Here is a 27,632-nt window from a genome sequence, read left to right on the forward strand (position 1 = left end):
CCCGCCCACGGCTCATTGGCGAGCGCCCGTCATGTGGCGCTACCGAACGTTCGCTCCGAGGCGGAAGCCGGTCTGGAAGGGGGCTCACAGGGGGCCGGCGGGGGCAGGAGACGGAACCCCGTTGGGTAAGTAAAGGGCCAATCAAGGGGAGGCGGGCTTGCCTTTTGAGGCGTTGGCTGGTCCCGCCGCGGTCTGCTCCCTCTCCCCCCCCCAAAAGTTGTAATGGTGGGGTCTGAGTCCGCTCTTCCTCGTTCTGTGGGAGGGCGCTTCCATTAGGGAAGTGGGGGGGGGGGGAGGCGGTGGGAACATTAGGCGGTAGACAGTTATTGTTGGGGGGCGGCGGTTTTCAAATAACGTTGTCCCTTAAAGGCCAGCTCACTTTATGGTGGCGTTTGTGACAGTTCCATGGGCCGTGTTGTGTGATTGTTGAAGGCTGAGAGAGGGTGGCTGCAGCCCAAAGTCACTTAATGAGGGCGTGGGAGGATTTGAACCCAGGTCTCTCAGTCAGTCTGGCGCCCTTAACCTCTGCAGGTCAGGGGGCATGGGGTTCTATCCCCCCTGGAGGCAAATCTACACACACATATATAGGCATTGCAAGGGGTGGATTGTCAGAGGAAAATCGCATGCAAGAATCGCAGGTGGAGGTATGTAGTTTGGAGCAGGAATGCATGCAGAAATTAACGCTTTGACCTGTTACGACAAACCCTTTTGCAGTAAAAAACAATAATAACATAAATAAGGAGCAGCGGCAGGAGATCAAACAGTCAGCTTGGTAATGTTGGGGTGTGTGTGTGAAGAAATCCAAGGGTAATCGACTAATACTCTCTCACACAAGGCTAGGATAGTAGATCCTGTGAAAACCCCAGCTGGTGGACCTTTTTTCTCCAGGGATGGTCCTCAGGGGTTCCTCAAGTTTTCTGAAGGATCTGTGGTGATTCCCCGGTGCAAAGCTTAGGCCCAACTGAAAATAGCAAAGGGGTGGTCCCAAACTATTTTTTAATAAATGTCCAGCAGGTTCTTGTGACACGTTCAATTTGGTTTAAGCTTTTGTGGACTGAAGTCCCAACTTCATCAACATGAATAAAATGTTGTTCTGAGTTATGGGTATATGCAGGATTACTTATCATGCATCTGATGAAGTCAATTGTAGACCGTGGAATCTTAGGCCATAATAAAAGACTTGTAAACTGCTTAGAAGCTTTTTTTATAATCGGTAAAAAAATAATTGTTAAGTAAATTTTAAAATGTTAGTTTTTAAGGTGCCATAAGAATTGGGTTGTGTTGTGTTTTCGTTTTTTGCTGGGGCAGGCTAACGTAGCTACACCCTCTGGAAGTTGTTGCAATCAAGTCCTTTATGGGGCTTATGTTGCTGAAAGTATGATCCATGGTATCTTGGCAGGATTTGTATTTATTATGTTGTATCTTAAGGTCCTGAAGGCAATGTACATGGTTCTCTTAGCATTTTATCATCACAACATCCTTGTGAGAGGGATTAGGCTGGAAGATAGTGGCTGACCAAGGTCATCCAGTGACCTTAGTGGCTGAGTCGGGATTTGAACTCAGGTCTCCCCAATTCTAGCTACTATATCACGTTGTCCCTCAGCGACATCTGCTAGAAATTAACTGTGTGATCGACTGTGATGGTCCTTTGGAAGATGGGAGTGGGCTCTAGAGCTCAGTGCTTGTTGGGTCCTTTAGAATACAGTGTAAGAGAGTGTCAGATTTAGTTTAATTAAAATGTTTACTAAATTACGGCTTTTCTATTTATCACATTAAGCAGAGTGTGTGTACTAGATATTCTGCCTCTAGAAGTTCATATATGTTATTGATCAGTAGTGAAATCTTTGCAACCCTGATGCCAAGATGTGGGAAGGGAAATTCTTAGCATACCTTCCAAGTGTGTTTTTGTGTGTTTGTTGTGTGTGTGTGTGTGTGTGTGTGTGTGTATGTTCTCTGTGTGTTCTGCTCTGTGCCCCATAATTGGGTGGCATCTGGGCTTCTGGGTAAGAATGTTGTTTCTGTGTATGCTATGTTTGCCTGTGGAAATTCTCAGTGAGATTCTCAGATACCAGCTGCATATGTCTGAAAATTCTATGAGATGGAGGTGAATTAAAAATTTGATATCGGGGCTTTAGGAAGAATTATGTAAGCTTTCAGGTTCTGATATAGATTTAAGCTGCTGACCATCTGTGTGCGGCAGTCTGGATGATAAGCACTAGTTTCAGAGTCCTACCCAAAGTAATTTCTGAACTCTTAGTCTGCCATCCTAGACACTGTTACCTGGGAATAAGTCCTGTATAACCAATAGGACTTACTTCTGGGTAGACATGCGTAGAATTGCACTGCAAATGCAAAATCTCTGCTCTTAAATGCAAAACGTTTTTGCACTGTTCCCTTGCTGGGATGAATTTTGGATGACAGCTTCTTGTAGAAGTTGTCAATATTAGTTCCTTCTGTCAGTAAAGGCCCAAGAATGACTGAACTGTGCCACATTCTCTTCTGTTACTGTACCTTGAGATTCCATCTTGTTCCCTCTCTTGGCTGTGTCTTCCAATTACTTTTTAATGAACAACCTTGCCACATCCCTGAGAGCCCTGATAAAACGGCAATTCTAACAAGGTTTCTTTTATTTTTAAAGTTGTACACCGAGTGACTGGGTATATGTTCAGATCGCTTCAAAGTTCACAATATTACATTCCTCTCAGCCAGGAGTTCTGGTGATTTCTTACTGCCCTGGGGACCCCCTGCCCCACAAACATTGTTGGCATCTGTCTGTCTCGAGAGACAATGGAGTGCGCCTCTGGGGGTGAAGTCAGGCCATGATGTTTCTGTTGCGTTAAACAGACCCAAAGTGACCTTTCTGAGGCGCAAGCTTGGGCAGTGTGTATGGAGGTCCTGCGCTGCCCAGACGACAATCGCTCCCTCTTTAAAGAAAGATATATCTGCAAAATCGGTTTCTCGAACCAATGCCTGTCCTTAATTGCAAGGATTCGTTTCAAGGTTTAGTAATGTTTTTGCATATTTCCCTGGCACCCTACCCTCCAGCCCCTGAGCAACCTACAGCAGTTTCACAGAACTCGTTTTGTCACTTTTTGTCTAGTCAGTGAATTAGCTTCTAACATGTCATGCTGAGTTGGTACCGCTGTTATTACAGTTCTTCTTCCTCGGTAATGGCAGTGCGATTGGTTTGCAGAACTTGTTGAGGCCTGCGAAGGCGTTGCCTGAGGCGCCACATTCCCAATCTACGAGCGTTGCAGAAGCGGGCACCCTTTTGCTCCTGGCAGAATCTCTGACCAGCCTTTTCTCTGCCCTCACAGTCACGCCAAGGGGCAGGGAGGAGGCCGGCAGCTCAGCTGGCGGCCACAAAGGGAGATTTGTGTTGAGCGCGCCTGGCACAGCTTGCTCCTGTGCCCCAGAGGTCACCTGATGATCTTAGCTGATGCGGGCATTAGCCCTGGCAGAGCCGCGTAAGATGCTGTTTCTCGCTGGTTTGTGTTTTTGCTAGAAACTGCGGCAGTGGAGCACCTGGGGTGAGGAGGTGGCGAGGGGAGGGGAAGGCCAGGAACGGATGCGGGTCTGTCGTCCGCCAATCCGAGAGCCACGTGGACATGGTGTGACACGGAGGAGGCTCGGCTTTCACCGCAGGTCGTCATTCCTTAAGCTAGCCCCCCTTCTCTCCCCCCTGCACAGCAGAGGTTAAAGGGCAAAGGTTTCACACCCTGCCGAGAGGAGGAAAGAAAAGGGAGATAGTTGACTTCCTCCCTCCCCAATCCCTGTCCAGTTCCAGCTGCGAGGCTGTTCCCTGCCCTCTCTCCCAGTCCCCTGTTTTCCATGTTTTTGGCATTTGACATGGGCCCCCTTTGCTGCCTGTGCCCCTTGCTCTCATCCTTCCCCCATGTATTTCCTAGTTTACCCAGAAACATTTCTTCCCCAACAGATGCCAAAGTGGTGACTCAGCTGGGCAAGTCTCAAACTCCACGTCCTGGGAGGGAATGGTGAAAGCCTGGGCATCTCCCGGCAGCGCAGATCTTTCAGCTCTTGCTCAAAACAAAGTTTTGCCTTCTGCATCTCTATCCCATCTTTGGAACTCCATGCCGCAGTAGAACATGGGTGGGGAGTCTGTGGCCCTCCAGATGTTGTGGGACTGCAACTCTCACCATCCCAACTAGGGACTGATGGGAGCTGGACTACGACCACATCCGGAGGGCCACTCGATTCTTGTGCAGCTGGTGCAATAAAACAGAAGGGGCGGTTTCCGTTCTCTCCTAGGAAGAAAACTCAAGTTAATGATAAAATGGATTTGACCCTTTGTTGTTTAAAAGGATGCTGCGTGTCTCTTAGGGTGAGGCCCACTATAAACCTAAAAGTTGGGGGAAACTTGTAACACCTTTGCTGCTCCTGGATCTCCTGCATCAGCCACCAGGGGCTGGGAATACAGCAGTGACAGGGCAGTGAGGAGGCCCTGGCTTGTGGGTTGCTAAATTCCTTGGGACCCAAGTACTTAAATGAGCCCCTTCCCCAGTATCAACCGTCTCGGACCGTATGATTGGCAAGTAGGGCCTTGTTGGTAGTGGCACCATTGGCGGCTCGCCTGTGACGGGGCCTTTTTTGTGGTGATTCCTCATTCATGGAATAACCTTCCTAATGAGGTACGTCTGTCTCCATCATGATTAACTTTCAGGATGCATTTGAGAACATTCCTCTTTGGCATTTGGTGGATGAAGGAGTGCTGTTCCTGGCAATCCTGAGATCACTGGATAAAATAATGCTTTAAACTGATTTTAGAATGTTTTAGCTGTCTTAAAACGCTTTTTTAAAAAAAAGATGTGTATTTGTTTGCCACCCTGGGCTTCTTCAGGAGGAAGGGTAAGATATAAATTCAGTAATTAGTAATAAGAATGACGACATCAACAACATCTGGTGGCTTTGAAAGCGAGATCCAGGCCGGGAGAACCAGCTGCAGACTGGTGGTTGGAACATGGGAGGACAAAGGGGAAACTGATATATATAATATGCCTCATAGCTCACTTTTGTAACTATGGAGTTATTGTCCATTTTGCTGCAAGCTGCCTCAAGATTTTGGCTGCTAAGAGAGGTATAAATACTTCAAATAAATAAGTTAACTTCAGCGGTTGAGGTGCCCCTGCTGCACTGCATAGAAAGATACTTATTTCTTTCCAAGATCCAGGATGATGAAAACTGGTTCTGCCACTTTGCAGCAGAAGCTGACTGTGCACAGTGCTGTTTGGCTAGTGCCCGTGTCGTTACAATCCCACACCTGGGAGGTTTCACCACCTTTAATGTTTAAAAAGGCCATCTTGGAAGCGATGACAGATGCCGACGTGAATAACTCGGCAGCCTAGCCCCAAGAAAAGAATAAATGAATTAAAAAGGCGTTGTGGAATGGGCAAGGTGAGATAATTCAGTTGGCATTCAGATTCCTGGTACGCCTCTCCCTCTGACAGAGTGTCAAAAGAGGGGGGGCAGGATGGCTCAGTTTGTGTGTGAGAGAGAAAAGTGCGTAAAAACCTTTGCAGAGGTGCATTTGCCTGCACTATGGACACCTTATGAGCACATGTGTTTTTGAAGCGTGGTGTGTGCTTATGATGAATCTGGGATTGTTTTTTGTGGAATCAGAGTGGAGGAGGGAGCAAGGCGTGAGGAAGGAATTGTGAAAGTGTGTTTGTGGGGAAGGCATAACAAAGGTCAGAAACGGAGCAGAATTGCAAATTCCTGTTAATCAGAAGGGAAAGAGTCAGAGGGCAGAAACGACAGGTATTTTGTAGTGAGGAGCAATATTTCATTTGGTATTCGAATAAATAAAGATATTCCAGCCCCTGCATGAAAAGTTGGCATGGGCCGCTTTAAGAATGGGGCTGAAGTCTGACCATTTCAAATTGTGCCCCACGTTGTCTGATTTAAATAGAAGTCTCAGGACCATTTGCTGGCGAGTCTGTGATCCCTATTAGTTTTTTCTGATCTGGCTCAACGAGTGCAATGCCCCTTTCTTGTCCTTAGCGCTCTGCACAAAGGCTGTTGCTCTACAGCAGCCCAAGCTCAGATGAGCTTCAAGGAGCCCCATGGGACCTGTCTGCGCATGGGGAGCATGTGGCCCTCCTGGAAAGAGTTGGTCTAATTGGCACCGCTCTTGAAAACATGGTCACGGGAGCCCCATAAACAGCCCTGGCTCCCTGCCCTGTGTGAGGAAGAGCAGGGGCCTGTTCTGTTCTTCTGGTGCAAATAGCGTCATTCTTCTGTTACAGAATCAACCAACTCAGTTCCTACAGTATTAAATGCAAACAAATATAATAGGTCTGTGGTTGCTGAGGACCGGGGTTTTGGAATCTTTGTTGCCACACTATTTCACAGAGTTGGAAGAGACCCTGGGGGTCATCTAGTCCAACCCCCTGCAATGCAGGAATCTCAACTCCATGACAGATGGCCGTCCAACCTCTGCTTAAAAACCTCCAAGGAAGGAGAGTCCCAACTGTTGAACAGCTCTTACTCTCAGAAAGTTCTTCCTGATGTTTAGCTGGAATCTCCTTTCTTGCAACTTGAATCCATTGGTTCGGGTCCTGCCCTCCAGTGCAGAAATATATCATGTGGTGTAGAGTATAATAATAAGAACTGCTAGACTCTCTGCGTCCTTTTAGGGGGGGAAAGCACTAGGTTTCTGGTCCTCATTGATTGCAGAGGAAGAAACAGGCAGTGGCTGTGTACACAGTGCTGCTTACTCTGGCTCCGGCGTTTGAAGCTGTAGTGTGCATGGCATTAGCCCCAATCCATATCTATCCTGTAGTTTCTTGGGAAATGACATTGTTTGTTGTGTTTCCCCTCGAACCAGCTTCCACACAGTTCAGAAATATATGCCATGTTCCCTTTGCAGTTAGGCTGAGGTGTGTACATTTGAGGCAGCCACTGCACATGCTCAGATGACAGCTTCAGGAATAGGAGGCATGGGCGTAGCTAGGAATTATGTTAGGGGGAGCAGGACTTTTGTTAGAGGGGAGCAGAAGAGAGCTATCTGTGGTGCAATTGGTCAGTTAGTTAAGTATTTTTATTTATGTACTTGATTTAGGGGGGCAGCTGGGACACGGGTGGCGCTGTGGTCTAAACCACTGAGCCTCTTGGGCTTGCCGATCAGTAGGTCGGCGGTTTGAATCCCCGTGACAGGGTGAGCTCCCGTTGTTCGGTCCCTGCTCCTGCCAACCTAGCAGTTTGAAAGCATGTCAAAGTGCAAGTAGATAAAGAGGTACCACTCCAGTGGGAAGGTAAACGGCGTTTCCGTGTGCTGCTCTGGTTCGCCAGAAGCAGCTTAGTCGTGCTGGCCACATGACCTGGAAAAACTGCGGAAAAACTCCGGCTCCCTCGGCCTGTAAAGCGAGATGAGCTGCGCAACCCCAGAGTCGTCTGCGACTGGACTTAACTGTCAGGGGTCCTTTACCTTTTTAGGGGAGCAGCTCCCCCCGCCTATGCCCACAATTGGAGGGGTTCTTGCAACTCAGGAAAACCCAACAGACAATGCACTTTGGGTGAAAATATCTCCCCCTGCTCTCCGGTGTGTACAACAACATGCAAGTGTGACTTGAAAAGTGGGGTGGGGTGTGGGAGCAGCCGTATTTTAAACATCCAGAATATACAGTGGTACCTCGGGTTACATACGCTTCAGGTTACATACGCTTCAGGTTACAGACTCTGCTAACCCAGAAATAGTGCTTCAGGTTAAGAACTTTGCTTCAGGATAAGAACAGAAATCGTGCTCCGGCGGCGCGGCAGCAGCAGGAGGCCCCATTAGCTAAAGTGGTGCTTCAGGTTAAGAACAGTTTCAGGTTAAGAACGGACCTCCGGAACGAATTAAGTACTTAACCTGAGGTACCACTGTACACACATAATTCCAGCTGGAGGGACAAGCATCCGAGGACTGAGACCTCCATTCCCCACAACCCCTAAATTTCTGCCACTCCCACTTGTTGCTCTCTCCCCAGTTTTCCCAGCCCAGCTTCCATCGCAAAGCATCTTCCCCATTGAGGTCCTTTGCACTCTCAGAAAACAGTACCTAATAATAACAATAATAACCCAAAGCCAGCACCTTCCACCCTCCCCGCAGCTTTGCTGCGGGCACCAAATATATCCGGTGAAGAAAACAATTCATGCACACCAACCACTCTGTGCCTAGTTTATTCCAGCCATGGGTTTGCGGAGAGGGAACTGGCAGCGGAACCGGAATGTTGGAATTTTGATGCAGCGCCTGAGCATTCCAGAACGCTGCCGAGGGGGAAACAGAGATGGGCTGAGACGGCAGCTTGGCCCTCCTTCCCCTTCCCAGTCAATCCCAAACTCTCCCTCCCTCGTCCCCTCCTCCGAGGCGGGGCCAGCCTGTTGACTTCCCCAGCCCTCTTTTAAGCCGGCTGGCTGGGCAGGCAGCCAGTGGCCGAAAGGCAACTCCAGGAGGCATCAGGAAGCCCTGGTCCTTGGTGGGCAGCGGTGGGTGAGTACCCTCGACAGAAGCCCCTCTCTCTTCCTGTGCTGAGCGTCTCCAAGAACCGGCTGGGGTGTCAGCTGCCTCCTGTCCCCTGGTAGCCTGAGACCCAGGCTCTTGCCTCCTCAGCGATCCGAGACCTCTGCTGCTGCCGCTGGCCTCCCTGGCAGGGCTGTTGTCAGGATTTTTGAGGGTGCAAAGAGCTTTGGACGTCTTTGAAGTGCTGGAGGCTGCTCCTAACTATTTGGAAGGCCTGTTGATAGGATGATGGTTATTTATTAAATGTGGGTGGGCTGTTCCTGTAGGGAGTGCTTTGGGCACCTCTCTGTGAGGGTTGGGAGCTTGCCAGTCACAGAATTAGAGTTTGGGAAGGGACCCCCCCCCCGGGTCACCTGGTTCAATTCCCTGCAATACACAGCCATCTCTGGGCAGGCTCAAACCACCAGCAGTCAGAGGCATGTCCCATCGCTCCACCAGAAAGGGAGCAGGTTTTTGCCTGTACCTCACCAGGGTCAGCAGCTTAAGTTGTGCGCTCACCTTAACACCTACCTGCTCTTAGAAGTGAGCTGCAATGGCGGGGGGGGGGGAAAAAGAGGGAACTCAGGGCCCCCAGTGAGATGCGGGCAACATCTGCCTGTTCCATCTATTAGGAGTAGGCTTGATTCTCTTTTTGGGGTTTTTTAAAGTTTTATTTCCGAATTTCAAAAGTTTACAAATTGATACATGCTTCCAAGTAGACATCCACTTCCCATACAGCTTCACCCCACTGTAGTTCCCCCATAATTTCTAAATTTGCTGCATATTATAAATATTCCACACTGTGCTCCCAACAAATACTCAACTGCTGCTCTTCATTCAAATCCTGCCTGCATTTTTTACATGTTTACACGGAGTGGGCTTGGTTCTCACCTGCACAGCTTCATCAGGAGAGGCCACATCAGGCGTTATTCCTGGGTGACGGAACCGTTGAGAGAGAGTGGGGTGGAGCCCTCTGGAAACGGGCTCTTCCATAGATTGATATTGTCTTAGTAAGCGATGCCCGCTCTGCTCACAGGGCTTCCGGCCTGCGCGGAGGAGACATGGAAGCCGAGGAATCAGGGAATGTGGAGTACGTAGCTGAGGCAGTGACAGGGGAGTGTAAGTAAGGGGCCAGACGTCCGGCGAAGGCGCGCTCTTCGCTTGGTGAGAGGCTCCTTGCGCTCAGTCGCAGCCGCATAACTTCTCCACCCAGCTCCCTTCATACCCGCCTCTCTCTGGGGGGGACCCCCTCACAGCTCTCCTTTCCTCTTCCAGGCCCCCCCGTCGCCGACACCATGGATCCTCGGCCCCTGTTCCAGACCCTGCATGCGCTGGCGGAAGACAACGTCAACTTCTTCCAGGAGAGCACCAGCGAGACGGGCCGGCGCTTTGTGGCGGCCTTCACCACCATCCGGGAGCACGCCCGGTGCCTGGAGCCGGTGCTGAGCCACTTTGCCACCATCTACCACATCTTCGACCTGGACGAGCACACGCCGGCCAATGGCTACCGGAGCCTGGCGCAGACGGTGCGCTGCTGCCTGGCCCACATCGTCCACAAGAGCCGCTACGTGGCTACCAACCGGCGCAGCATCTTCTTCCGCACCAGCCACAACTGCGCCGAGCTGGAGGCCTACTGCACCGCCTTGACGCAGCTGCGAGCCCTCGTCTACCTGGCCCAGCGCCTTCTCACCCAGAACCGGCCCGGCCACCTCTTCAACCACGAGGACCGAGGGCTCTCTGAGCAGTTCCTGCAGGAGTACATCACCATGCACAAGGGCTGCTTCTACGGGCGCTGCATGGGCTTCCAGGTGAGGCGCTTAGCCCGCATGGAGGTCCTAGGCTTTGGGGAGGTGGCCCCTGACCCGTTGCAGGCATCAGTGAACCCCCATGTTCCTACCTGTCATCATTTCTGTGGTCTCCTGCTCTAAAAAGAGCTTGGTCTTTCCCCCTTGATGTCCTCGCAGCCTCTTTAGTGGGACATCTAACTGCACAGTGCCTAGGGGGCATGAGCTGCTTTGGACTGAGTCAGACAATTGGTCCATAAATAATAATAATTATAATTACAATTAATTATACTCTGCCCATCTGAATGGGCTGTCTCAGCCACTCTGGGTGGCTTCCAAAATAATATAAAAAATACAGCCAAACATCGGGCATTAAAAACTTCCCCATACAGTGCTGCCTTCAGGTGTCTTCTCAAAGTTGTTTATCTCTTTAACGTCTGACGGGAGGACATTCTACAGGGAGGGTGCCACTACCGAGAAGGCCCTCTGTCTGGTTCCCTGTAACTTCATTTCTCACAGTGAGGGAACCACCAGAAGGCCCTCGGAGCTAGCACAGTATCGCCTCACGGACTGGCAGCAGCTCCCCAGGGTTTCAGAGGAGGGCGGGGGGACGTTCTCATCCCTACCTAGAGGTGTCAGACACTTATCCTGGGACCTTCTGCATATAAGGCAGTGGAGCTGCAGCCTTCCTCCTCCTTCCCCTCAGCCCAAACCCTGTGAAGTTGCTGACTGCCCTCTCCAACCCCATCTACAGCTTAGCTGAATTTGCCACAGCTGTGTGTGTTTGCTTGCATTCATCCCTTGCTGGCCTGGCCTGACTTCTCCCTCTGTTGTTCCTCCATAACTGGCTGCATTCAGCTGTATTCTCCTGGGGGCAGGGACCTGTTCTCACCCCCTCGTGTTTGCTTTGTGTTTTTTGTTACTGATTTTTACGTAGCGGCCATCTCATACTGCAGTAGTAATAATTGCCAGGAGAGCACGCTTCATCCCAGGAGAAGCTGGTACCCTTTCCTCATGAGACCTCTGTACTCCTCCCAAGAAGTTCACCTTGTTCTCTGCACGCCGGTCCCCAACAGCTCCCTTAATCTGATTTGCCCAATACAGAGCCCTCCGTGTTTGTCCCGAAGGAGCCTCTTTGGCGAGAGCTGCCTGCCACACAGCGGAGTCAGGGCCTCCCTGTCACGGAAAGCCGGCTCTGGCCTTCCCCTTTCCTTCTCTCTTCTTTTCCACGCAGGCGTTGGCCTTGGCTGTGTGGCCCTGAGCCATGGGTCATGCAAGTCCCTCTGGCTCTCTCCCTCCTCCACCCCGACACACTTGCCAGTCATCGTCCTGTCTCACAGGAGACAAAGTTTCCCTGCTGAGTTTGGAGCTTCCCTGACTCTCTGACTTCACCCAGTCCATGCAGCCAGGAACCCTGGCAGGACTTGGCAACAGGGATCCAGCAGTTGTTCTTCTTCTGCCTCATCCTTTTCCCGCATGTTTGGCTCAGGCTAGGAGAACCAGGCCCGGCCAGGCCTCTGCCTGCGAGCAACCAGTTCCCCAAATGCAACATCCTGTTCCCCGTCTCTCACGGTTTGGTCCTCTGGCTATAGATTTCTCAACTTGCTTTTCTCGGGCTTGGAACCAGCAGCCGTGTTTAGGAAGCATGGTGTGGCCATGGATGTGCTGGACCGGATTCGGTAATGGACTGGATTCGGGTCAACAAACCGAAGCTCAGTCCAGACAAGGCTGTTAGTGGGTGATTCGCTAGACAGGATGGATGGGAGGTTGCCTGCTCCTGATGGGGTTACCCTCCCTCTCCATTGATGTTGCTTGAGGCCCAGGTGGCCTTTGGTGGTGCAGAGTGCCTTCCATCAGCTTTGGCTGGTGGCCCAGCTCTGCCCCAGTCTGGATGGGGATCGCCTAACTTCTGCCGTCTATGCTCTGTAACCTTTAGGATAGTTCGATGCCTCATATGTGGGGCTGCCGGTGCAGAATTCAGCAGGCAGGCTGCTTACTGGGGCAAGACGGTTTATGCATACTGCACCAATCCTGGCCGGACTGCATTGGCTGCCAATTAGTTTCTGGGCCCAATTCAAAGTGCTGGTTGTAACCTATAAAGCCTTGAAGAGCTCAGGACCACTGTGCCTCAAGGACCGCCTCTCTCCATATGAACCTACCAGGATCCTGTGATCATCTGAGGCCCTTCTTTGAGGTCCAGAGGGTGGCAACTTGAGAACAGGGCCTTTTCTGTGGTGGCTCCCCATTTGTGGAATACTCTCCCCAAGGAGGCTCGCCTGTCACCATCATCATATAGCTTTAGGCACCTGTCAAAAACATTCCTCTACAACCATATAATAAGCCTTTTGCTTATTAAACTATCTGTAGCCCTTTAGAAGTGTGTGGGGTGTTTTTAGGATATCCCCCCCCCGCTCCAATTTGGGTTGCCCTGGGTAAGAGAAAGCAAGAAACAAATGTGATTATTTAATTCATTAAGAGTTTCTGCCCAGCCTTAATGTTGACCTTTTCCTTCCCAGTTCGCTCCCTCGATCCGGCCTTTCCTGCAGACCATTGCCATCAGCCTCGTCTCCTTTGGGGAAAATTACAAGCGCCATGTGTCCGGCATTGGTGAGTGGCAGTGGGGGGAATGGCAGGCATATCTTGGCACATCAACAACATGGGAACTGTGTTCCTCTCCCCATCATGTCCCCCTGAACACCAAAACGCTTGTTTCCCCTTCCCTGTAATGCATAGGTGCCTCCTTTTCCCAGGCCAGTGGGTCAAAATGCTGTTCCTCTCACATTATTTGTATTATTTTGACTGTGTGGTGTCATGTTGGACTAGGACCTGGGAAAGACCGGGGTTCCAGTCCCGCCTAGGCCATGGATGAAGTTCACTGGGTGACCTTGGTCCAGTCACTGTCTCAGCCTAACCTGCCTCACAAGGTTGTTGTTGAGATTAAATGAGGGTGGGGTGGGAAGAGATCCATGTATACTGCCTTGAGCACCTTGAAGACAAGAGTGGGCTATAAACAAATAAATATCGTATTTTTCCGTGTATAAGACTAGGTTTTTCCCCCTTTAAAATAATGTAAAAAATTAGGAGGTGTCTTATACACGAATACATCTCCCCCCGTTTTCTTAAATCTGAGTCCCCTAAAATAGGGGGCATCTTATACATGGGGGTGTCTTATAAGACGGAAAAATAGGGCAGTTACAGTGGAACCTCGGGTTACATTACCCTTGGGGTAACTTCGAGTTGCGAAAGCAGCAAACCCAGAAGTGTTTTGCCGTGCGCACATGCACAGAAGCGGTCTCTCCGGTTGCGAAAACTTCGGGATATGGCCGGACCTCTGGAATGGATCCTGTTTGCAACCAGAGGTACCACTGTATTTTGAAGTATAGGCCAAACGTCTCCCAAGGGCAGAAAAGGTTGTCTCAAGTCAGGAAGGATTCCAATCGCTGTAGAAGCGGTAGAACAAGCGCATTTTTGCAGCGCATAAGTGCCACAGGCACATCCCCACTATGCGTAGGAAGTCCAGTGTCTCTGGAAAACATGTCAACATTTGACCTCACTCTCTGCTACCAGCAATGAGCTTCGTGGTACCACATATTTTTATTTTTCTCTCTCCTGCACTAGACGCACAGGGGGATATAATAATGTGGGCAGCCCCCTTCTTGAAATTCGAAGCAGAGGTTTTCCCCATAGCCATCACCCAACCACTTTGATCTCTCTCCCTCTTCTTCCTCTTTCTCTCTCTCGTGCCCCCCCCCATTCAGGCGTGGCCGCCAGCTCTCTCTTCACCAGCGGGAAGTTTGCTATTGACCCCGAGCTCCGTGGGACAGAGTTTGAGCGCATCACTCAGAACCTGGACGTGCACTTTTGGAAGAGCTTCTGGAACCTCACTGAGATGGAGCTGCTGGCTGTGAGTCCTGCCTCAAACGACAGGAGGTCGGACCTACTGGGGGGGAGAAGGGACCTTGGATGAGAGAGAGACTCTGCCTGGGTCGGAGGGAGAGGTTTGGAGGAGGCATGATCAGATGGCAGGGAGCGTGAGGCGAAGCAGAGGTTGTGGGAACTGTGAAAGATGGATGGAAGGACAGGTTTAGGGGGGGGGCACCTATAGCAACAAAATGGGCTGTCCAAATTTTGGACAGGCGTCTCCACTCCCATCACTTAGCCCGGACACTGAGGCCCAGCTCTGAGGGCCTTCTGGAGGTTCCCTCACTGCGAGAAGTGAAGTTACAGGGAACTAGGCAGAGGGCCTTCTCGGTGGTGGCACCCGCCCTGTGGAACGCCCTCCCATCAGATGTCAAGGAAATAAACAACTACCTGACTTTTACAAGACATCTAAAGGCATCCCTGTTTATGGAAGTTTTTAATGTTTGATGTTCTATCGTGTTTTTAATATTCTGTTGGAAGCCACCCAGAGTGGCTGGGGAAACCCATCCAGATGGACGGGGTATGAATAAATTATTTGTTTGTTTGTTTGTTTGTTTGTTTGTTTATTATTATTATTATTATTAGTGATGCAGCACTGTTGCTGCCATGCATGCTGCGTACCTGGTCCCTTGTGGGCCACCTCTGCCCTGGATATTCCCGTGGGGAACTGCTCTTTGGATAATTCACTCCTAGGGCGCTCACACAGCTTCTGCCCTCTCCGCAGTCCCTCGCCAGCATGGCCTCCTCCCAGGTCCGGTTATGCCGGGCGCTGCTGGTGCCACCACACTCCTTCGACCTGCCTCTGGTTGCTGACCCCCAGCTGACAGTCACCATCACCCCTCCAGTTGCCCACACCGGACCAGGAGCCGTGCAGATGAGACTCATCTCCCACGAGCTGCGGGAGGGACAGGTAAGCAGCTGGGAGCAGCCGCGGGTTGGCTTGAGCTAGGGTGGATGCGCAGGGTCAGACCTCGTAGTTTCGAGGCATATGGAATCCTGGGCTTTATTTAGCCTCTGATTGCGGCCCCTCAGACCTCTCTCCCTGGCCCTTGGGGCTCTCCCAAGCCACGCCCTTCACCAGCCCTGCCCTGCCCCCTCAAGGGCTTTTGCCTTGCTGGAATATGTCCTTCAACAGCCCTGATGCCTCTCGCCTGCCTGGATGGAAAGTGGTGGGGGTGGTAGTGGTTGGGGTCTGTCATTTTGCATGGCTGGAATGTATCGTCACATCCATGGCACAAACAATCACACACGCCGCTTTTGCATCCGATCGCAGCCACCTGTGCCCTGAGAAGATTGCCTGCAAGGGAACTTGTTCCGCAGGCTGAAAAAGCTTCTCCAGGCGTACGGTCTCATCACGAGGCCAAACCATTCCCAGGCAGGACCCTGGCTGAGCGGGACTGCTCTGTAATTGGATGCCGTCCCACATGCCAGTTTCCCTGACTGCAGGAAACCTGGAGTCAAGGACAAGGGAGCTGGTCTGTCCTTCTCTCTGACATACAGCTTTTTAACCACTCTGCTGCCTTTCAGAACATAGGAGACTGCTGGATCAGGCCAGCAGCCCGTCCTGCCCAGCACCCTGTTCTCATACTGGCAGACCAGATGCCTCTGGGAAGCCGACCCAAACTCAAGAGCGCTCTCCTTTCCTGTGGTTTCCAGCAAATGTTGTTTTGGTCATTGTCTCTGTTGCTGGTGGTGCATTTAATTGTATGGCTCTCATTGTTAGCTGCTTGAGGCTTTTTTTAAGCAGAAAAAGCAGCATATACAGTGGTACCTTGGTTCTCAAATTTAATCCATTCCAGGAGTCCGTTTGACTCCTGAAAGAGTTTGAAAACCAAGGCGCGGCTGCCAATTGGCTGCAGGAGCTTCCTGCGCTCAAGCAGAAGCCACGCTGGACGTTTGGCTTCTGAAAAACGTTTGCAAACCGGAACATTCAATTCCGGGTTTGCGGCTTTCGGAAGCCGATTTGTTCAGGAGCCAAGCCGTTCAACTACCAAGGTACCACTGTACACATTTAAAATAAGCGCCTCGTTTTCAGTGCTCCGGTTCCAAGGTTACCCTGAAACTCAGACTTCTGTCCTTCCTCCTCCCCCTTTCCCCCCTCAGATGCCTGTTACCTTCCTCCGGGGTTTGATCCTGGCTTGCAGGACAAGAGCAAATCAGGGTTTGCTGCAGACGACTAGGAGAACTGTGGTTTGCCTCAAATCAGGAACCTGGGGCAGGGGGGAGGGCAAATTCCATGTTCCGCAACGGTTGAGGGTTACCCAAATGCAAAATTCATTTTTTATTTAAACGGAGGATCATTCAACCATCCAATTCCCTGCTTGCAATCTGGAGCAACAGATTCCAGGAATGCGTCACAGCAGTCTTGTTTGTCAAGAGAGCCCTTTGAGATTTTGACGGCCCCAGGGACTGGCACCACCAGGCGGCGGCAGGTGGATGCCAGCTGGGCGCCTCTTGCCTCTCGGAGCCTGGCACTGCACCCTCGACCGCTTGGCTTTTCCCTTTTCTAGGACAGCGAGGAGCTCTGCAACCTCATGCGCCCCGAAGGCCCCCTGGCCCTGGAGCTGCGCTGGAGGACCAAGCCGCTGCCCCGCTCGCCTTACCTGGTGGTGCATTTCCACGGCGGCGGCTTTGTGGCCCAGACCTCCAAGTCGCACGAGCCCTACCTGAAATCCTGGGCTCAGGAACTGGGCGCCCCCATCCTCTCCATCGACTACTCGCTGGCGCCGGAGGCTCCCTTTCCTCGGGCCTTGGAAGAGTGTTTCTATGCCTACTGCTGGGCCATCAAGAACTGCCACCTGTTGGGTGAGAAAAGGAGGGCTGGGGGGAAGGAAGGAGGTGGGGGCCAGAACTGGGCTTTGGCCACAGTGGCCAGAGAAGGAACCAGCTACTAAGATCACAGGAAGCTGCACTGTGCTGGCTCTGACCTTTGTCTGCCTAGATCAGTGTGTCCCTATGCCAGGCATGGACCACAGCTCCCATCTTTAGCGTTGCCATACATCCGGGAAAACCAGGACATGTCCTCTTTTGCGGGGCCAACATGCCCATTCGGGCAGATTTTTAAATTTTAAAGGAAACGTCCGAGTTTTTTGGTGGCTTGGACTGTTCCCTTTTTTGCTCTTCAAGATATGGCAACCCTAGCATCTTAGAATGGAAGAGTTAGAAGGGACCACGTCAGTCCTCTAGTCCCTGCAATGCAGGAATCTTTTACCTCTACTTGGGACTCACACCCACGACCCTGAGATTAATTGTCTCACTTTCTGCCAACTGAGCTTTCCCAGGAATGACCCTGACCATTGGCAATACTGGCTGGGAACAGAGAGTCAAGGAGCCTTTGGGGCAGGGACCCAGGTTCCCCCCATCCTTGCCCTGTGCCCAAATATCAGACAGAGCTCGGTTTCCCAGGCGTCCTTCCAGAGATGGTAGGAGGGACATTTCGCATGCAGAGCTGGAGACCTCCAGATCTGAACGGCATCTCCCACTAGCGCCCCAGCAAGCATGGTTCCAGCAAGCAACATCTGGGGGGGGGGGTCATAGTCAGTGTAAGGTCTACTCTGTGTAAATGCCTTGTTTGCATAGAGCTAAAAATAATAATGAAAGCCTTCTACCAGCTTTTGCCCCGCTTCCTGCGCACAATGGGTTTCCAGCGCCAGCCACCCAGCCAGGCTTCTCTCGGGGCTCACATCCAGGGCTTCCCATGTTGCTTTGTTTGTTGACTTATTATTTCATGAAATTTATGCACCGCTGGGCTGTAAAAGTAAAAATTAAATCTCAAAGCTGTTTACAGAAAGAAGGAAGCAATCAAATTACTGCTGCGAGCAGTTGAAAGCTGCTAATTAAAGCATTTTTGAAAAATAGTAATAATTAAAAATCATGATCTACGAGAAAAAGATTAAAACACGTATCAACAGTCTGCATCAGTGGTTCCCAATTAGCTAAGTACTGTGAACCTCCTATTTTTTTCAAAAGCCAAGCCAGGGAACCCCCTACTTTTGAAGAATGTTGATACCTCTATGGTAGTTTTTCGTTATGTCCCACGGAACCCCTGGGGTCCACAGACCACCAATTGGGAACCACTGATCTACATGGGCCTAAAGAAAAAGGTTTATAGAAGGTGCTGAAAAGAATACAGCGAAGATGCCTGCCTGGTGTCAATAGACAGGGAGTTCCGAAGTGCGGGCACTGCCACCGCCTGCGGTGTCTGGCATTTAGAGATGGTTCTGCTGCTGGGTCTCTGCCCTGCTTACCTCGAGTGGTTCTGACCTCTTTTCTCTCCCCCGCCGCTTGGCAGGTTCCACAGCCCAGACGGTGTGCCTGGCGGGAGACAGCGCTGGCGGAAACCTGTGCATCACGGTCTCCATGCGGGCGGCCGCCTTCGGGATCAAGATGCCAGACGGGATCATGGCGGCATACCCGGCCACCCTCATGCAGGTCTCGGCCTCGCCCTCCCGCCTCCTCACCTTGCTCGACCCGCTCCTGCCTCTGAGCGTGCTGTGCAAGTGCCTCAGTGCCTATGCCGGTGAGGGCAGGGGGTCTCGGGGGGCAAGAGGGGTATCACTCCTGGTGGGCAAAGGGAAGCGGCGGTTGAAGGTCCTAGGGTTGGTTAAGCTTGGCTGTGTGGTTGGTTGGCATCTGTCTGTCTCGGGAGACCACGGAGGAGTGCGCCTTTGGGGGTGAAGTCAAACCATTGGAGAGTTACAGCGCCTGCTGTGGCTGTTGAGCCCGATAAGGGAGAGACATGTTTTGTTGCAGCTGGGGCAGAGGAAGGCGTCCGGTTGTGTGGCTGCATGCGTATTCTCACCACACTCCTCCCAGCGGTCCTTTCTGCTCTGGCTCTGTGGAGGCACGACTTGACTGCTTGTCTCCAGGGACGTCTGCAAGGGATTCCCACGTGGCGGAGTTGACACTGCCAGACTTCCTGTCTCATTTGCAGACATCTTTGAAATACAGAGTTGAAGGCATCTGGCTTCAGACGCACTGTGGCGTTTCTGCTGCTGCTTTTAAAACGCAAAACTGTTTTCTCTTTATTTCACTGCAGCCACGTAAGGCAGCTGTCAATCCTTGTATAAGATAGATAGGTAATTTATTACGGTCGGAGACCAGCTTATAAAACACACTTGGGGGTACAGTCACAGAAGGAAAACAAACAATTAAAACAATGTACAACAATAAATTAGGGACGCGGGTGGCGCTGTGGGTTAAACCACAGAGTCTAGGACTTGCTGATCAGAAGGTCAGCGGTTCGAATCCCCGCGACGGGGTGAGCTCCCGTTGCTCGGTCCCTCCTCCTGCCAACCAAGCAGTTCGAAAGCACGCCAAAGTACAAGTAGATAAATAGGTACCTCTCCGGTGGGAAGGTAAACGGTGTTTCCATGCACTGCTCTGGTTTGCCAGAAGCGGCTTAGTCATGCTGGCCACATGACCCGGAAGCTGTACGCCGGCTCCCTCGGCCAATAAAGCGTGATGAGCGCGCAACCCCAGAGTCGGTCACGACTGGACCTAATGGTCAGGGGTCCCCTTTACCTTTACCTTACAACAATAAATTTAAAATTAATAAACGCAATAAGCGTATAGACACTTGAAACTTTAAGATAAACTACCGCAGGGAGCTGACCCAGATTCACCCATGGAACCGAGTTTGGGGATTTTCTTCACGAACTAGTTTGAGTCGGGAGATGGTCTGCGCCTACAGATCTGTACACAGAATCTGGCGAACATCCGGGTCATCTTCTGATCTTTGCCTAACAGGAAAAGGTCGAATTTTTGCTTTTCCGGGAGGTCAGCGAGCCTCACCAGTAGGCAGCGCATATACTAAAACTCGTATAATACTTGTACCCCAAATAAATCCAGAACATGAAAGAGGTGGTGAGGAGTACCGGAAGGGAGCCGGAAGGTTATAAGGGCATGGCAAAAATCAGGGTGTGTTTGTACAGTTTTAGGGAACACGTCTCGGCCTGACTGTGGGTTTCTTTCCCCCTCTTTCTATTCCAAGGGATGGAGCCAGAACAGTGCGAGTCTCCCCCCCTGGAGAAACTGAGCCCCGTGAACATGGTGCGCCGAGACACCACCATGCTCTTCCGAGACTTGCGCCTGGGAGCCTCCTCCTTGTTTGGTTCCTTGCTGGAGAACACGGGCAAGATCAATGGGGCTGATGCCCCGATAGGTAAGAATCAGCCCTCCCCCATTGCTCCTCTGCCTCGCCATCTTTTCTTGCTCCTCATTCCCCGCCGTCCTCTGACCCATCTTGTCTCTGCAGGGAGCTGCCCCTTCTCCTGGGGCCTGCGGGGCTCCTGCCGGTGCCCCCTGGCCCAGCTGCTGGCGATGCTGTCCCTGGCGCGGCTCTTCCGATCGCAGGGCCCGACTCTTACTAACCCGGCAGCTGGTAGGAGCCGCCTCCTGCCCCTAACGGCATGCAGCGCTGCTTGAGGCGAGGAGAAGGGGGCAGGGCTGCATCAACGCCCTTGCTGGCCAGCCCCAGGGGAGGCTTCTGCGGCTGGCACAGGGTGGCATGTGCATTGGCATCATCTGAACAGGGTACAGAGCTGGCTGGCTTGGGGTGTTGTTGCTGCTGCTGCTGCTGGTTCGGCATGGCATTTATGGGAAAGAGCTAGATAAGGCTTTGGAGACAGGGAACCTCAGATTTCGCACTGCTCTATTTTCATTCTGCTAGGAATGCGGGTGGCGCTTAGGGATGCGGGTGGCGCTGTGGGTTAAACCACTGAGCCTAGGACTTGCCGATCAGAAGGTCGGCGGTTCGAATCCCCGTGACGGGGTGAGCACCCGTTGCTGCTCCTGCCAACCTAGCAGTTTGAAAGCACGTCAAAGTGCAAGTAGATAAATAGGTACCGCTCCGGCAGGAAGGTAAAAAGTGTTTCTGTGTGCTGCTCTGGTTCGCCAGAAGCGGCTTAGTCATGCTGGCCACATGACCCGGAAGCTGTACGCCGGCTCCCTCGGCCAATAAAGCGAGATGAGCGCCGCAACCCCAGTCGGTCACGACTGGACCTAATGGTCAGGGATCTCTTTACCTTTATTCTCATTCTGCAGTATTGATTCTGGCATGTTTGCATGCAGAAATCTCAGCTTTTCTCTCTGCATTTCGCTCTTTTTCCCAAAAAATTTTTTATTGATTTTTCCATGTATTTAAACAAATAAACAAACATAAATCTTAAATGTAATAATTCCATTTTTCTTTACATTGTTGGGTGACTTCCCCGACTCCCCAGGCTGAGTTTCAATGTATATCATTGTAACAGTTTTCCAAAACAATTTTCACATATAATTTACTTAATCAATTAACAGTTTTCTTTCTTTTCATTTTTACTTTAAACATATTATTCTATAACATCACTTGTTTAAATACTAGGCCAATCTGGTACTTGCAAGTATTTCTATTTAAGTTATCATAGCATATTTAGCTAAATAGTCTTTAAATTTCTTCCATTCCTTCTGGTACTCCTCCTCCTTCTGGTCATGGACTCTTTCGCTCTTTTAACGGTTCCATGAATCGCTAGGTTGAGAGGGGAAGGAAAAAGTGTTTGTTCACTCAGGCTGGATCTACACTGATCTGTAAACACTTTAAAAAAAGAATATAGCTCTCAATGCAAATTTCCATTGAGGACAGATCGCTGCTCTACAGTGCCCTCTGCTGTCACGTTTTTATAACACAATTTTAAACGTTTTAACTGAGCAGTGTAGATTAGGCCCCAGATTTCCAGTTTTGATGACCTGAGCCAAATTGGACCATTGTTTCTCTCTCTCCTCTCCGTCCCCCCAGCTGCCACCTCACCTGCTGCACTACTGAAGGCTAGAACCTTGTTTCCTTTCTTTCTCCTGTTCTTTTGGCCGTTCCTTCAGGCAAGAACCGAGATTCTCAGAATTCTGCAGGGGTTTCTGTGTCCTGTGTTTTTAGGCCACATTCCTCATGGCAGCTGCTGCTTGGGGAAGTCTCACCTGAGCAAACTGACAGAGTTACGGCCTGATACACTGGGCCAGCATCGCATGCAGCACAATCCCTGTGCAAAACAGCCTGGCATTGATTGGCAGCTGCTGACGCCAATGGGCCTCAAGGAGGCTGCCTTCCTTCCCGTCATTGGCTGAATCTTCTCCATGGTGCACGCTGCTGGGGAAGGGAGCAGGAAGGGGAAATTATGTTTGCATCCTCACAGGGAAGCGGTAGAGCCTGTGCTTCTTTGTGCAGAAGGTCCCAGCTTCAACCCCTGGGATCACCGGGTAAAAAGATCTTTACTAACAGACCTGGGAAAGACACTTGTCTGAGGCTCTGCAGAGTGACAGCTGGGGAACTGAGCTGGGTTGGTGGGTCGTCTGTTTGGGCCAAATTCAGCTTTTCATGTTCCGTGCAAAGGTGTTTCTGGTTCCATTTTCACAGGCAGTGTATCTCTGATGATCGCTGGGAATCACAGGCAAGGAGAGAGGGCTGTTGATCTCAGGTTTTGTTTGTAGGCGTCCCATGGGCAACTGGCCAGTCCCTGTAAGAACAGGGTGCTGGACCAGATTGGCTCTTCTGTTCTTCTACCCACAAAGCAAGCTGTGCCCTTGTTTTGCACAGGGACACCCACTTTTGTGCTTTAGTCTGGATTTTTGGAGGTGTTATGTCAGGCATGTTCAAAGTCTGTTGCGGCAGTTTATTTTCTGGGGGGAAATCCTAAAAAACCTTCAACAACTTCAATCCTAAAAAAGGTTAACAACTTTGGTTGCCCTTTTGGTCGGCCCTCACAGCCCTTCACTTCATCAAATCTGGCCCTCTTTGAAAAAAGTTTGGACACCACTGTGGTAGATGACGATGATTTAAATTTGTATATCAGCCTTTCATGCGAAGATCTCAGGGCAGTTCACAGCATGAAATACAGACTAAAACCACAAAGCAGATAATAAATGCTATAATTTATTATTATAACAATGGTTTTATAACTTGCTGGAAGCCAGCCAGAGTGACTGTGGAAACCCAGTCAGATGGGCAGTGTATTATTATTATTATTATTATTATTATTATTATTATTATTATTATTACAAAATAAATCAAATTCTCCTCCCACAAAAACACATTTAAAAGGACATGGATTGGCTAATTAAACAAAGACTAGGGAGAAGAGGAATGTTTTTGCCTGGCGCCTAAAGATATGCAATGAAGGCGCCAGACGAGCATCCCTGGGAGGAGCATTTCACAAATGGGGAGCCACTGCAGAAAAGGCCCTTTCTCATGTTGCCACCCTCTGGACCTCTCATGGACACAAAGAAGGGCCTCAGGTGATGATTGCAAAGTCTGGGTCAGTTTATATGGGGAGAGGCGGTCCTTGAGGTATTGTGGTTTGTTTGTTGTTATTGTTTAGTCGTTTCCGACTCTTTGTGACCCCATGGACCAGAGCACGCCAGGCACTCTGTCTTCCACTGCCTCCCGCAGTTTGGTCAAACTCATGTTCGTAGCTTCGAGAACACTGTCCAGCCATCTCGTCCTCTGTCGTCCCCTTCTCCTTGTGCTCTCCATCTTTCCCAACATCAGGGTCTTTTCCAAGGAGTCTTCTCTTCTCATGAGGTGGCCAAAGTATTGGAGCCTCAGCTTCAGGATCTGTCCTTCCAGTAAGCACTCAGGGCTGATTTCCTTCAGAATGGATAGTGCGGTTTGTTTACAAAACTGCAAAGAACCATGTGATAGCAAGGAGGAGACAGTGGGGGGGAGCATTTGCGGGGGGTCCTAGCCAGGGAAGGTATGGGGAGATGTGTGACGTGGACAGTTAGGGCAGTGTGCTCCCTGCAACAGGACAACATTCTGCCCCCTTTGTAAACTGAAGCATTTTACCGCAGTCCCCAGGGGTGCTTCCTAGATCAGGTGTCGCTTTCTCTCCTCGGTATCAGGTTTTGCAGCAAGAAACAGGAAACGAAAGCAGCTGTGGGCTGGGACCACAGAGGAGAAGGGAGCAGGTTTATCCTCATTCACCCTATTATTATTTTTTTAATTATTATTATTAATTGAATTTCTATACAGTGGTACCTCGGGTTAAGAACTTAATTCGTTCTGGAGGTCCATTCTTAACCTGAAACTGTTCTTAACCTGAGGTACCACTTTAGCTAATGGGGCCTCCCGCTGCCGCCACGCGATTTGTCTTGTCATCCTGAAGCAAAGTTCTTAACCCAAAGTACTATTTCTGGGTTAGCAGAGTCTGTAACCTGAAGCGTCTGTAAACTGAAGCGTCTGTAACCCGAGGTAACACTGTACCGCCTTATACCTGGAGGTCTCAGGGAAGTTCACAGAACAAAATCAAAATATAAAACCACAAAATATATAACCAAAATAAAAACAACAACCCAATAACCACCTCTCCCCAAACCCAGAAGCTGCTAGTGTGTGTGCGCAGAGAGGGAGGGAAGAGTTATTGAGTGAACATTGGCTCTAGGGAAACAGTGAACGCTGGGATTTGTGCTGAGAGGGGCAACGACGGGTCTCACTGTGGTCGAAACTGCACTGTGAGGCACTCATTAACCAGTCACTCCCCACCCGGCACACAGAGCCTGTGAGGAAGAGCATCTCCGAGGTGGGCCTCAAATCCAAGTCGCTCGCCAGCAGCAAAGAATCCCGCAAGAGCCAGACCTACCAGAACCTTTCCAGCGCCTCAGATGCCTCTCCGGCCCAAAGCCCTGCCCAAAGCCCCACCCTGGCCCCAGACCCAGACCCTCCAGCGGCCAGCTTCTTCATGAGCGACGGCGAACGCGAGGCGGTGCCCCCCAGCTACGACGGCACCCTGACCTTCCCCGACGGCTTCCAGCCTCTGCGCTCCGACCAGCCGGCCACCTGCATGCCCCTGGAGCTGTCGCCCATCGTCAAGAACCCGTTCATGTCGCCACTGCTGGCGCCAGACGCAATGCTGAAGGGGCTGCCGCCCATCCACATCGTGGTGAGTGAGGCTGCGGGGTAACGGCGCCCATCTTGGCCCCCTGGACAGGGGCTGGGCTGGTTTGGGGCTCGCGGGATTCGGGAGGTCAACAAGTTTGAGAGGCGGGTGCTAGGGTCAAGTCAGCAGTAACTCACAAGGTGTCAGTGAAGTTCAGACTTCATTCAAAGAAACAAAGCAGCTCGGGCCTAGTGAGCCCAGAAATCTCCCTAGTAGGTCTTGTCCCAATGAGGCAGGTGCAAAGGCTTTGCATCTCTCTCTAAGTCTCCTCCTCCCCCAGGTCCTTCCCTCGCAATCTGGAGGGCTTGGGGAGCTGGTTGCAGCAGGAGTGGGGGACTCCCTGGATTCTTCAGCAGCCGGTCTCATCTCTCCCTCCTGGCCCCCTTCCTCTCCTGCCTCTGATTCTGGACTGCTCTCTGCCACAGCCTCTCCCTGCTCACTAAACCCTGTTACCTCTCCAGCTTCAGACACCTCCTTCTCCCAGTCTTTTCTTTCTTCCCCTTCTGACCACTCATTGTTGTCCCACCACCAGTCCCTGGGCTCTGAATCTTCTTCCCCTGGGGGTGCCCTTGGGGGCATTCCCCAAATGATGCCTTCTGCATCCAGCCAGTCCATGACAACAGGATACAAAAGTTAGCCGGCCGACCTCCCTCAGGCTTCACAAAACTGCGCAGTTGGTTGGCAGGGTGTGGGGGAACAGGGCACAGCAGCACATGTTAAGGAAGCCTTTGCCAAGGACTCCCATCGGCCCCAGTCCAGGCTAGGGGCTGATGGGAGTTGGGGTCCAAAACACCTAAAAGTCACCAAGTTGGCAAAGGCTGTCTTAAGGGAAGAGGCTGAAGTGGTAGGGAGTTCTCTGGGGCGGCGTGGGATGGGGAGAGAAGCAAGGGAGCGCCTACGTTGGGCATTTCAGCATCTCTTCTCCAGAAAACAGCCTACCGGATGCCTCAGGGGGAGAGTCACCAGGCAAACCCTCTGCAGGAGTCTCCTATCTCTTACCCTGTCCTTTTGACGTTCCTTTGCCCCACCCTCCTGTGGACCCCCACATCTCCCGCCGCCCCCCACCCACACGGCAATTGGGCAGGGTTGTCGCAGGTTCTCCACCCCCCTGGTTTACAAGTGGCAGCCCGGAGCCGTGCATTCACTCTGCCTCCCTTCCCTGCCTCTCCCTAGGCTTGCGCTCTCGACCCCATGCTGGACGACTCGGTGATGTTTGCCCGGCGGCTCCGAGCGCTGGGGCAGCCAGTGACTCTGCGGGTGGTGCAGGACCTCCCCCACGGCTTCCTGAGCCTCTCCCAGCTGTGCCGCGAAACACGCCAGGCCTCTGCCCTATGCACGGAGCTCATCCGGGACATCCTGGTCCCCCAGGATTCAGCCACGCAGCAGCCCGCGGCCACTGCCTCCCACCGGAAGCACCGGAAGCTGGAGAGGACCTCCCACAGCACCGGGGCTGCCGCCAGCCGAGCCGCCAACCACACCACCGCCCAGGAGAACAGCGCGGCGACGGCCGCCGAACACGAGGGGCCAAATGGCGCGGTGGTGGGGAGCGGTGCAACGCCCGACGCCCAGGCCAGAGCAGCCCAGGAGCACCAGGAGGGCAGCAGGTCCCCCGAAGGCCAGCAAAGTGGGGCCACAGACAGGTCCACACCCGCCTCGGGTCCCGGCCCCTCCGACGGCACGGTGGGCAGGGGGGTGGGGGCCTGAGCCCTCCTGCATCACTGGAACCGCTTTGTTTGAGAAGGTGTGGTGTGGCTTCATTTTGCAGTGGAAATCCCTCTTGGTGCTTTTTTTCTCACTCCTGCCATTGGTGGGTTGCGGGAGGCAAATGTCCCGTTGCTTCCAAAACCCGGGGGCCGGTTGCCCCGTGTTCTCCGTTTTTATACATGTTGGAGTGTTTTTAAAAGGGCAGAACCCCGCTGCCAATGGATCCTGGCAGTCCTGGAGTTTGTGCGCCTCCTTCTTGCCCACAGCCCCTTCCACAATCCTGCTCCTTTCTTCGCACACCAGCAGCCCCCCCCCCCACATTCCTATGCACATAACACCCCACTGCCGCCCAAGCACCCCCAAGGACGATCTGTGCTGGGGGTGCGACTTGGCACAGATGAGCACAAGCACTGACCTCCCTTCTCCTTCTCGGGAGGAAACAGGGGAGCAGGGCAGCTTCCCGGTTCTTGCAGGGCTGCCCAGAACCCCTCCTCTCCCTTGCACAATAAGCATAAAATCAGCCACTGCCCAGTCCCAACCCTCGATGGGGCGTCCCGGCTGCCACTTCTCAGTATTCACTTTTGTTCTTGGGGGACGCATTCCACCACACTGTGACCTTCCTGTCCTCTAAACTCAACAAGCTCCCATCTTGCCTTTCACTGTTGTTGCTGCTGCTACAAACCAAACCGGGGTGGGGGGGGGGGGAGAGATGGTGCTTCTACTCTCCTGAAAAAGGGCTGTGGTGTTCCCTCCCCACCTGCAAGGGTTGCGGCGGGGGGCGGGGGAACTATTTTTGTAAATAAAAGCTAGTTCAATTTTGAA

The 27,632-nt window shown here is 51.7% G+C and overlaps 1 protein-coding gene across 4 annotated transcripts; it reads left to right on the forward strand.

Annotated features, from left to right (window-relative positions):
- LIPE (lipase E, hormone sensitive type) lies at window positions 1-27,632 on the forward strand. Of its 4 annotated transcripts, XM_053397857.1 has the most exons (11): window positions 8,280-8,488; window positions 9,534-9,616; window positions 9,773-10,305; window positions 12,798-12,888; window positions 14,040-14,185; window positions 14,927-15,112; window positions 16,713-17,007; window positions 18,494-18,721; window positions 20,195-20,365; window positions 24,724-25,109; window positions 26,280-27,632. In XM_053397857.1, the coding sequence occupies exons 2-11, from the start codon at window positions 9,559-9,561 to the stop codon at window positions 26,808-26,810; spliced, it is 2,625 nt and encodes an 874-aa protein (XP_053253832.1). In that variant the 5' UTR covers window positions 8,280-8,488; window positions 9,534-9,558; the 3' UTR covers window positions 26,811-27,632. The 4 variants fall into 4 exon arrangements, with proteins under 4 accessions (XP_053253831.1, XP_053253830.1, XP_053253832.1 ...); XM_053397856.1 differs by lacking the exons at window positions 8,280-8,488; window positions 9,534-9,616 and adding an exon at window positions 1-125; XM_053397855.1 differs by lacking the exons at window positions 8,280-8,488; window positions 9,534-9,616 and adding an exon at window positions 302-644.

Source organism: Podarcis raffonei, chromosome 8 (genome assembly GCF_027172205.1).
Source record: "Podarcis raffonei isolate rPodRaf1 chromosome 8, rPodRaf1.pri, whole genome shotgun sequence".
NCBI classification, from domain to species: Eukaryota; Metazoa; Chordata; class Lepidosauria; order Squamata; family Lacertidae; genus Podarcis; species Podarcis raffonei.